This window comes from Panthera uncia, assembly GCF_023721935.1.
Source record: "Panthera uncia isolate 11264 chromosome A3 unlocalized genomic scaffold, Puncia_PCG_1.0 HiC_scaffold_11, whole genome shotgun sequence".
In the NCBI taxonomy this organism is placed as follows: Eukaryota; Metazoa; Chordata; class Mammalia; order Carnivora; family Felidae; genus Panthera; species Panthera uncia.
Window position 1 is genome coordinate 8292314 of NW_026057578.1, and position 12093 is coordinate 8304406.

At 44.9% G+C, this 12093-nt stretch overlaps 1 protein-coding gene across 1 annotated transcript in view; it reads left to right on the forward strand.

Moving 5' to 3' along the window:
• The window catches only part of BCAS1 (brain enriched myelin associated protein 1), an 85737-nt gene that overhangs the window by 16916 nt on the left and 56728 nt on the right, over positions 1–12093 (forward strand). The window contains exon 3 of the mRNA XM_049650383.1: positions 2678–3249. Within this exon, the coding sequence (XP_049506340.1) occupies positions 2678–3249 (572 nt within the window). The remainder of the gene's footprint in view (positions 1–2677; positions 3250–12093) is intronic.

Genomic DNA, 12093 nt, shown 5'->3' on the forward strand with positions numbered 1-12093 from the left:
TATAATATAATTAATAATATATAATTATATAATATATAATATATATTATATTATAATATAATTAATAATATATAATTATATAATATATAATATATATTATATTATAATATATATATTATATATAATATGTATATAATATATATATATAGTGTATATATATATATAATCAATACTACTTGGCCATAAGAAAGAAGAAAATGTTGCCATTTGCAAAAACATAAATAGCCCTTGAAGATACTGTGCTAAGTGAAATAAGTCAGACAGAGAGAGACAAATGTCATAGTCACGTATAGGTGGAATATAACAGACAAATGGACAAACAAAACTTGCAGATGCAGAGGACAGAGTGGTGGTGATCAGAGGGGTCGGGAGGGTTGGGAGGTGGGTGAACAGGGTGAAGGGGGGGTCAACCGCGTGGCGGCAGATGGTCACCAGACTTGCTGTCATATATACGAACGGTATGGAGTGTATACCAATATAGAATTATCACGTTGTACGCCCGAAACTAAGATAACGATATGGGCCAATTTTACCTCAATTTTTAAAAAGTCTTTCCTGGAGAAGGGTTTTCTTTTCAGAGACTTTTTCCGTGAGCGGGACACTCTCATTTACCATTAGCTCTTTTGATTCCCGCCTGGAGAGTCAAGAAGAGAGGAAAAAGGGAAAGAGACAGGCTGATGCTCTTGGCAATTCGAAAAGCCCTCCCTTGTTTTGAATCTCAGTCTCTGCCTTTTTGTCAACTGTTTCCTCTTCTCCTGGCATGGGCCATCCCCACAATTCATTTATATTCACTGTGATGCGTCAGCTGCCTGCCTGGCTTACTCAGCACCCTGACATCTATCACTTCCTTATTCCGGCTCTCCCTCCCGCCTTCTTGCCCTGAGTACAGTGTTTACCACGGTTATGAATTCCTAGAGCACAGGAAAGGGGTGAGGAAGAGCTGGGTGACATACCCAGTGCCCCTACGGGGTGACTTCCTCGAGGTCCGAGATTGTGACGAATATCACAACCTAGTGCTTGTCACCGTCCTCTGTACCGTCGTTTCCGTGTTCCTCAAAGAGGACCCTTCATTCTACCTAGGAATCCGGCTCTCCTTCCTCTCTCTCTCTCTCTCTCTCTCTCTCTCTCCCTCCTTTATGTTTGCTCTGGACTCTAGACACTGGGAGATACCAGAGTTTGGCAAAAACAATTGCTAATAGGAGTGTGTGTGTGTCTGTGTGTGTGTGTGTGTGTGTGTGTGTGTTTCTCACGCATATTAACAAGCCGTACGAGCAGACCAACAGATTCTCCCCTGACTGGCTGCACCTGGATAAAGCAAACCGCAATGCTGGCAAAGGCATGGGAGAAGCCTTCAGGATAATCACAGTGCCTGTCAATTATTAAGCAGTCTGTGTCCCTTAAACATCCGGGCAAATGCTGCAAGGGAGCTGTTAGCATTCCCATCTGAGGGATGAGGAAATCCAAAGCTGTTTAGTGACTTGCCCAAGGTCACACAGCTTATCAGTAGAGAATCTTGATCTTTAACTTTGATTCCAAAATTTGTGGTATCTCTCCCCCCCCCCCCCCGCGAATATCGCACTGCTTTAGAAAAGGCAACGAGGAAAGAGAGCAGTTCAATGGGACCCACACAGCCGTCAAAGCAGAAACAGCTGGATGCCAGGGCCCCTCCCCGGAGGGGGCGGAGCCTGCACCCACAAGCTGACCCTATGCCTCTGATTCCGGGCCACCTGAAGTCTAATCGGCCTTCTTGCGTGGACGTTTGTTTTTCCAGCCTTCTGGAAACTTTCCGAGTGCTACTTTTAAAAATCTCCCCTTAGTCTCTGCTAATATAGGCCTCATGGTAAGACAGAGCACAAACTTCAGAGTCAGGTGTCTGCCCCTGACCACACGCGGTTACTTACCAGCTCACCGGGCAGCCGTGGGGAGGTGCATCGACCTCTCTGGTGGCCAGGTTTCTCACTCGTGAATAATGACAGTGACCAACATGCATCAGGCACAGTTCTGTGTGTTTTAAGCACATGAAGTCACGTAACCTTCATAACCAAATTAGGAGGGAAGTTCTACTGTTTGCCTGAATTTACCAGAAAATCGAGGCATGGGACGGTTGGGTACCTCAGGTGCAGATAGACACTTTAGCTCAGCGGTCCTCAAACGTGAGTGATTTTTGGCCCCCAGGGGACATAGGGGGGCATTTTGGGTTGTCACAGCTTGGGGGTGGCCCTGGAATCTATTGGGTAGAGGCCAGGGATGCTGCTAAGAATCCTGCAGCGCACAAGAGGAGCCCCCCTGGCAAAGAATGATCCAGCCCCTGATGTCAGAAGTCAGAAGGTTGACTAACTTTGTTCTAGCTCCAGAGCCCAAGCTCCCGACCGCTGTGCTGCCTCCCAGCTGATATCGTGACAACACTCTTCTCTCGGGATCCCTGCAACAGGCCGACAGCGTCATTAACGTGCGTGTCACCAGTGCAGCGCCTGGTGTGGGCTTTCTGCTAACTGGCTTTTCTCCTAGCAAGGTCACAGGAGTTCTAGGTGACCAGGTTCTGCTTTGCAGCGTGACCGGACAGCCACAGAGCCCCGGCTGCATTCTGGCCTTTGTGTATCAAACGTTTGGAGTCCATTATCGATCCTTGAATTTCCTCGCCGGGCTGAATAACTGCTGTTTGTCTTTGTGTTTACAGTTGATTTGGGAATAAGTGTCAAGGAGGATAATGCGGTCACTTCTTCCCCCGAGACAATGGAGATGAGCAGTGTTGCAGATGCCAACGGAAAGAATCTTGGGAACGAGGCCAAAGCCGGGGCGCCAGCTGCTAAATCTCGTTTTTTCTTGACACTCGCTCGGCCTGTACCAGGACGTGCTGGAGACCAAGCCACGGATGCATCCACTGGGTCAGTGAAGCTTGATGTCAGCTCCAATAAAGCTCTAGGGAACAAAGAACCAAGTGAAAGCATGACTCTTCCGGGGGCAGCTGCACAGGGGCACGACCCAGATAAAACCCCGGGGCAGAGCCCAGCCGGGGACGAAGGCGTCTCTGCCACTTGGGGACCAGCGCCCGTCTCACCTGAGTCAGGGGGAGCAGCCCCTGCCAAGCCTAAGGACTCTGGCTTTTTTGACAAACTCTTCAAACTGGACAAGGGACGGGAAAAGGCACCAGTGGACAGCCAACAGGAAGCCAAGAGCGCGGAGCGTCAGGACCAGGCCGAGGAAGTCCCTGGATTGTCAAGGCCGCCCGATGATGTCCCTGCAGAGAGGGTAAGTGCTGACGAGGGACGATCCCTTTTGTTAAGCTCCGGGGGGGGGGGGGGGGGCAGCTCTGATGGGGTAAGCGGATGGCGTCTATATTGCTCTCCAGTCGCCAAGGGGCCCCGACAAGGTACGCAGCCCTCTAGAACAAATGGCACATTGTAGCACATTGTAGTGTCCCCCATGTTCCTGTGGACAGAAACATCTGTTTGAAGAACAATAACAGCTGTGGCATCTGTTTTATGTAGAAGAAGAGAGGAGGTGAGTTACACACAGATGAATCCGTCCTTCCATTTATCAAAGGTAGAGGAAGACAGGTTGCATTTATGATCAATGGAGTCTGGAGGGAAAGGCCTTAGCGGAATAAAAACGGTTCCTAAAAGACTTAAATACCTCGCCTGGCCTCGGTAGCTTGTTTCGCAACCAGCATGTTTATAGGCTTTTGTTGGAATACATTTCATTTCTTATTTTTAATAGCCTGGATTGATCTTTAACTATCTTTTGCACCAAAGCATGGGTTTAAATAAAGAGCTTTTACAGCTCTGGGCAGACCCTTTTATGTACTAATTATTTTCCCACAAGCTGGGGTCATATCTTTGTAAAAACTAGATATTTTTAAAGGAGGTATTCCACATCAGCTGCTTTCTTTCCTGCACAAAGAAACACGAGTTCTTTTGATCTGAAAAAGAGCATTTGCTTTTTATCTTGAGTTTGTTTGTGTTCGGCCGAGAAAAGAAACTCCTCCAATGAAGAAGGAAATAAAAGTTGATACACTGTGTTTCAGGGGAAGTTGCTAATAACTCTGGCTGTCATGTATTGAGCACTTACAGTATACCGGGCTCTGTTCTAAGCGCTGTACGGATATATTATTCTCCATAAGGAAAACGAGTATCACCTCAGTCTGTGGTTTTAATGCACGCAGGACCGTGTCAAACATTATACTGTAAATGTCAGGCACCAGCTGTAAGTCCTGGAGAGTTAAAATTGGGGAAGGGTCATCAGGTTCGTGGGTTCGGGCTCTCACTATCAGCGTTCTTGATCTTTCTGTAAATTTCTACTGCACAAACTGATTTTCAATTTTTCTTTCAAAAGCTTAAGAACTTGTCCTGCAAATGCCCGGTTCCCCAAATGCACCAGTTCAGATGCCAATCGAATAGCTTTCTGTATAATTCAAAGTAAGTTTTCAAACGCATCCAGGCACCAAATCTTTACTGAGTGGGACGCTGCCGGGTGCAGGTGAGGCCAGGCTACAGTGGAGGCTGGGACAGAGCCCTTGTCCTCAGGGACTTTGGTCCAGGAAGAAATGCGGTACAACCCCCCCACCCCCACCACCACCATTATTATGGGAGATGCTAAGTGCTCTCGCTGGGGAGGCCATGTGTTGGGCAGGGTGCTCCGACACAAAGAGAATTGGCCTCCCTGGCTCCCAGAACATTCCATCAAATGTATAAACCGGGAGTTGGAATGTTACTTGTCTTGGGGCTAGAAACTGGTCATCCATATTCATGAATATTTGAGAAACGATTTACTACCTGACTCTGAGTGGAAACTCTTGTTGAGTGCTCATTTATCCATTGTGGGCTCCTAAGGTTGTTCTGAGGTTGTGATTTTTTTGAATAATCACGTTTCATTCACTGGGGCACCCAAAGCCAACCCATCACTGGAGTCAGGAAAAGATTGAGTTACTTACGGGACAAGGATGAAGGACTGAGCTTTACCCATCTGGAGACAGGTGTCTAAGTAACTTATCCAAATCCCCACCTTAATTAAGAAAACCAGTGTAGCATCTGATACCGGACCCTTAAACATTTTTAACCATAAAGCCCCAATGCGGTCAATCCACTCCTGCTCTAAGAAAAGCACAGGGAAGTTCAGACTTGTACTTTACCAACCCAGTGTTTTGTTATTGGAGACCCTTAGGGACAGCACCTCGAATTGAGTGGAGTGAGTTCCAAAATGAGATACAATTCAGAAAATGGGGGCTTGTATGGGGAACATGGCAGGTATCTGATAGAGTCAAGCCCGTGGGTGATATTTTAAAGTTACAGTGACCTCTCAGAAGACCCTCAAACTGTCAGAAAAAAAAGCGAGTCAGCTCCCTAAGATTCACCAGTGAGGTTTGCATTTGGTCTTGTTACACTACAAATTTCCATGTTTTTATTGGCAACATCATTGGAATTCAAATATCGAGTACCGCCCCGAACTATATGCATGTAAAACATGGGAAAGCTAGGCTACGCCATTTATTTCTCCTTCAGTCTGTGACCTTGCGGACATTCAAATACATGCATCTGTAAAGACTGTAAACGAACCACAGCCTCCTGATTATTAAGGTTTCTCATCTGATCCCTGGCTGTACAGACGGCTTTTGGGGGAGGGGGAGGGAGGAGGAGGGATCGATTGTTCTAGGAGTGTAATGAGAGAATCCAGCCCCTGGAAAGTAACACGACTAAAACTTCTCAGCCAATGGCTTTCTTGGTGGGAGTACCACACTAGGCATAAATGGCCGTCAATGTATTGATTCAGAATTCTTAGCGTAAATTATGCCTTGGGTTCAGCCACATCAGCTGTCCCCTCCCCACCCACCCACTCGAACCTTTCCCCCCTGTCTCACTGCATGCTTCTCCCTGGCTTGGAGTTCCAGCCGCAAACCTGCAGAGCTGTGAATTGGGGGAAGGATGCCCCCATTGCATTCTGGGAGAGGCACACAAATCTTCTGTGTTTTCCGATCGACAATCTTATTTTTGTGCCTCATAAAACTACATTCAGAGCATAGCAGAATTAAAACAAGGCCAGAATTCATGAACAAATGAAGCATTTAGTGCATAGGTCAAAGAAAAGATAAATTATATGCCTGAAAGGTTTCACTGAGCTGTGATTCACACAAACTGTGTTGGCAGGGATGAGATTTGTTTTTTCTTAATTTTTCCAGCCCCTCGACAATTGAACCAGAGCTATAAGATACACACTTAAGAGATTCATTGTCCAAAAAAAAAAAAACCATAATGAAAATTTGATCTTCATCGGTTTAAAAAAACACACTAAGTGTCTGTTGTCAACCAGTAATTCCAGAAGTGTCTTTGTGTTGGAGGGAAAGGGGAGGGGCGGGGCTTAACCTGTTACCAAGCACAGATTCAAGAGATCTGAACAAGAAGATGCCTTTCTTCTAAAGTTTTATTAAATCCTGCAACTGTTATTTAAACACCAACCTTTGCAAAGGTTTAAAAGATGAATCACAGTCTAGTCCTTCAAAGATCTAGTAAGAGACATAATTTTTTTTAAGTTTATTTATCTTGAGAGAGAGAGAGAGAGCATGTGTTCGGGTACACATGCATGCCCATGGGGGAGGGGCAGAGAGAGGTGGGGGTGGGGGAGATCTCAAGCAGGATCCTGCACTGCAGGGCTCAGTCCCACAAACTGCAAGATCATGACCTGGGCCAAAATCAAGAGTCGGACCCTTAACCAACTGAGCCACCCAGGCGCCCCATAAGAGACAATTTTTTACGGGAAGTTGTGATAAGTACACTGATCCCCAAATTCATGCAGGCTCCAGATATCAAGAAAAATACTCAGTTTTTGCTTCCTCGTGTCCTTTTCTCTCTTGAACACACTCCATTCAGGCTTTTGTCCTCCACATAAACTGTTCTTGTCAATGTGGCCAGGATGTGGCCTCCCCCAACCCTCAACGCGGCTGCCAAGCCCCGGACGTCTCAGGCCTATCCCACTGGACTTGCCAGCCGCATCGGCGACCCTTCCTTCTGGAAATATCACCCTCAGTTAGTTGCCAGTTTCTCCCCCTCACTGATTAAGGAGTTCCTCAATCTCTTTTGCTGGATCTTATCTTCTAAACGTTGGAGTTCCCCAGAACTGAATTCTTAGACATCATCTCTGACTACAGTTATTTCTGTAGAGTCCCAAGGGTTTAGCTACAGCCCCCTGCTGACACGCCCCAAGTTCATGTCTGTAGCCTACACCTACTCCTCAAGTCCAGCCTTAAATATCCAGCTGCCTCTTGACACATATTCTTGAATTTCGACATCTCCATTCAAAGGTTTGCCCGACCTCAATGTGTGCAAAACTGAACTCCTCATTCACACCCAACAACAAGCAACAACATGCCTACCTGTGTAATCTATAGGCTTCCTCATTTCACTTAATGGACACTCCATCTTGCCACTGCTGTTTGGTGGTAGAAGTGGAATGAAAGAACCAAGATTTCCAGAATCCTACATGGTGTAAAAAGCAGGTATAAAGAAGCCTTGCAATCAAGCAGCTTACATTTCAACTCGGCCTCTGTCGCCTACTGACTGTGTGACCTTGGACAAGTGACTACACCTCTCTGAGCCTCGGTTTCTTCATCTGTAAAATGGAAATAATAATCGTATTGAGCACAATTTCACATCATTCACACTTGTGAAAATTAAATGAGATAAGCCATGTGGAGTGAACTTAGCCCAGAGATCTTGCATTTTGAGAAAAGAAAATTCAGCTATTATTAATATCATGGCTTTTCTTCCCCCCCCCCCCCACCTATTAATCAACATTTTTGTCTTTTACTCTGCCCTTCTGTAGTCCTCGGCCAAACCTCACTGAGATAGCACAGGTGAGTCTAATTTGAAAGCGAAATCACCAGAGGCGGAAGTCCAGATTTGGGTTAAAAACCAAAAAGGTGCAGGAGTTGTAAAATTATTTTAGAAACAATAGAAGTTCAATGCCCTTGCCTACAAGCTGTGGCTTCTTAGTGTCACGTTCAAGGGTCTCTACCAGCTTTCCCTTATCTTTCCAACTATATTTCCCACTATTCTCTTAAATGTACCCAGTCAGAACAGCCCACGTGTGACCTGCTTCTCTGCATTTTCTCCGCCTGGCTCTCTTTCTCTCTCTTTATCAAAAATTCATGGGGTGCCTGGGTGGCTCAGTTGGTTGAGCATCTGACTTCGGCTCAGGTCACTATCTCATAGCTCGTGAGTTCAAGCCCTGCATCGGGATCTGTGCTGATGGCTCGTAGCCTGATACCTGCTTCGGATTCTGTGTCTCCCTCTCTCCCTGCCCCTCCCCTGCTGATGCTCTGTCTCTGTCTCTCTCAAAAATAAATAAACATTAAAAACATTTTTTCTTTTTAAAATTCACTTCACCTTCAAGTGCCAAGTTCTCCATGAGGCTGACCACATGTCCCCACTCCTGGGTGGTTTCTGGTGACATGAATCCTCCAGTATTTCTTTTTTATATTATAGGTTAAGTCAAATTCTGTTGCGAAATCGCTTTGAAGGAATCATCTTCTTTTTTTTCATGTTTATTTATTTTTGAGAGACAGAGAGAGACAGAGCACAGGCAGGGGAGGGGCAGAGAGAGAGGGAGACACAGAATCCAAAGCAGGCTCCAGGCTCTGAGCCGTCAGCACAGAGCCCGACTCAGGGCTCGAACTCACAAATCACGAGATCATGACCTGAGCCGAAATCGGACGCTCAACCGAGTGAGCCACCTGGGTGCCCCCAAGGGATCATCTTGAAACATCAGAGCTTAAGTGGGAATTTCTAGATCTTTACTATTTTCCAGATGAAGAAATCCAAGCTCTAGGGAAACCGAATCATTGACTCCAAGCTACGTAGCTAAAGAGAATTGCCCGACCCCAAAGCCCATACTTTCCACGCTCCACATTATGTTTTTACCATTTTTTTGAAACTTGTGCGATAGTGTTGTGACTCTGTGAAATTGAATATTCATTTGAGGATATTTCGATTTAACTTTTTTTAAATGTTAGGGTGTGCAACATTGCAAATGCAAGTTAGTCTCAAATTTAAAAATTTAAAACTCACCTAATTCCAAGGTTTAAGCTGTGATTTTTTATTGTCTGGCTTACCTGTCAGCCACAAGGCCAAGCCATTCCAACAGGCAAAGAGAACTATCCACCCCAAAGACTTTGTCAGTACAGAGGGAAAATCCACCTTAAATTACATAAATTACGGAGTAAGCAGGGTTTTTAGCTCTACTAGTATGTTTATAAATTGCATGGATTTAGCACCACAAAACATTTGATATGAAATGTTTTCAGCAGCAGAGATCATGTGCAAGTGTTAGGACCTTGACTGATCCGGAAAGGAGTTCAGATTCTACCACTTATTAGCTGTGAGGTGGAGTTAATAATAATCCTTTTTAACAATCACTTTTTAAATAATCCTTTTTAAATAATCACTTTTTAACAATTCATTATTCATAGGCTGCGTAGTAAGTATTTTGCATATCTTATCTGCTATCTGTTTTGATTCTTATAACAGTAGAACAGGGTAGATGTCTAAAAAACTTTTTTAATGTTTATTTATTTATTTTTGAGAAAGACAGAGAGAGAGCAGGGGAGGGACAGAGAGAAAGAGGGAGAGAGAGAATCCCAAGCAGGCTCCGCATTGCCGGCACAGAGCCCAACGCGGGGCTCAAACGCACAGACTGCGAGATCATGACTTGAGCCAAGGTCAAGAGTTGAATGCTTAACCACTGAGCCACCCAGGTGCCACCCCAAGGTAGATATTTTTATTACCATTTAACAGATGAGGAAGCTAGAGCTCAAAGAAGTGAAGTTAGTGGCAAAACCATAATCATGCACTGGCAGCCATCTGTTCCCAAAGTATGTGTCACTCAGTCATTTCAAAACCTGGTGCTTTCATTCAGAAGAGGAAGATAGTGCCTGAGGGGGTATTGTAAAGGATAGAGGATGACACGGGCAGTCAGTAGCAATGACTAAATAAAACAGTATGTTTTCTAAGTCCTCAGAAAGTTAGAAATAAAGAATTACGAAATAGCTCAAATGGTCTTCCAGTATGACGGACTTTGAGTAGTATATCATTTCAGGTACCTTTGGCTGTGAGGAAAAGAAAAGAAAAGAAAAGAAAAGAAAAGAAAAGAAAAGAAGAAATAGCTCACCCAATCACTAGTGGCATAGTTAATGAGGAGAATTTATTATTTCTTGAGCATAATAAGAATTCTGGAGGTAAGGGGTTTACGTTGGTTCGACATCTCCTTAGCCCTAGCATGAGTTAGTCTCCAGCGCCTGCCATGTATTTTTGGCTTGGTACACAGATTTTGTCACTTGTGGCGTCTAGATGGCTGCCAGAGTAGTGCCAAGTAGTGGACACACACAGTCATAGTGTCCTATGAAAGGGAAGAGAAGTTTCCAAAGGTCGATGGTAGATCCAGTCACATATCTGTGTCAAGGTACAAGGCGGGGCTTGTCAAGTTTCTTCAGCAGCGAACAGACTCTTCAGCAGAGATGATCTGCCATCAACAGAAACCAGATTTTCTCGATCCAACTTTATATCAGGAAATCATCGCGTGAACGGAGCCGATAGAGACTGTTCCGGTGCCTCCCGCCCTCAGGGTAATTTACTTGAATTCACTCATTGCACAACTGCCTCATTTGACCATGGCCCACAGGAAGAAATAGATTTTACACATTGACCTGATGCACATGCTCATGAATGCAGCAAAGAATGCACAGAACAGTGCTGTTCTTACAGCACGGAACACATGCTGGCATTTTGTATTCTTTTCTTTTTTTTTTTTAATTTTTTTTTAACATTTATTTATTTTTGAGACAGAGAGAGAGCATGAACAGGGGAGGGTCAGAGAAAGAGGGAGACACAGATTCTGAAACAGGCTCCAGGCTCTGAGCTGTCAGCACAGAGCCCGACACGGGGCTTGAACCCATGGACTGCGAGATCATGACCTGAGCCGAAGTCAGACGCTTAACCGACTGAGCCACCCAGGCGCCCCTTGTATTCTTTTCTAATGCTCTGCTGTTTGATGGTTTTAATGCTGGTCTTGACCCACTAAGCTGTTTTCCAATCCACTAATGGTCACAATATGAAGTCCGAAAGAATTTCTTCTACCGTAATCACCCTTCTCATATACAGAGACGGTGAACTTGAGGGACGTGACTGCGTCTCAGGCAGTTTGGTATTATTCTCAATGCCTGGCACCTGTTGGCATGCAGCAATGTTTGTGAGGTGAACCTAACAAGAATAAAGCTGGTGCACATCATGTCACCACTTTGCAAAGAATCTTGGAATATATTCTCATTATCAGCTCTGCCTGACACAACTTGAAAGAGGAAATGACTTCAAATGCATGCAGGATATAGATGCCTTCACTGAGATAAGCTATGTAGAATCGCGTAACTGTATCATTTATTCGGTTTTTTTAAATCGGTCTTTAACATGTTATGGTGTTAATAATCATGGTTGAATATCAAGTGACTGGTGTTTTGCAATGAATTTGCAAAACAGATTTTGAGTTAGCTTTCCCCTTGGTGTCATCCAGTCTGATTCGCTCCTTCCAGCGAAGGAGCAGCGAAGGCAGCAAAGGCAGCGAAGGCAGCCAAGCAGTCCTAGTTTATTGAGCCTTTACTAACTCACAGAGAGATGAAATATCGTGGAGAAGATCATCCGGGTAGAAAGGAGCAGAACTGGAATTCACCACCAGCACCCACACGTTTAGCCACTGGGCCTAGAAGTTCAAAAACAGGGAACATTGTGAACATTTTGAACCCCCTCAAAAGGGGGCTTAAAATATATTTTTAAAAATTTCTGAAGCTAATACTTTGAGACATTGGTTAATTCTAATTCTATGCAACATCAGTCCAATGAGATGTGCCTAGAAACAGGGCTCACCACCAAAGAGTTTGAGAAAATCCTATTATGGTTTGCCTCCCTCTCTGAAACCGTAAGAGATTCTTAAATACAGAGAACAAACTCCGCGTTGATGGGGGGTGGAAGAGAGGGGAAAATGGGTGTGAGCAAGGAGGAGGGCACTTGTTGGGATGAGCCCTGGGTGCTGTATGGAGGTGATGAATCACAGGAATCT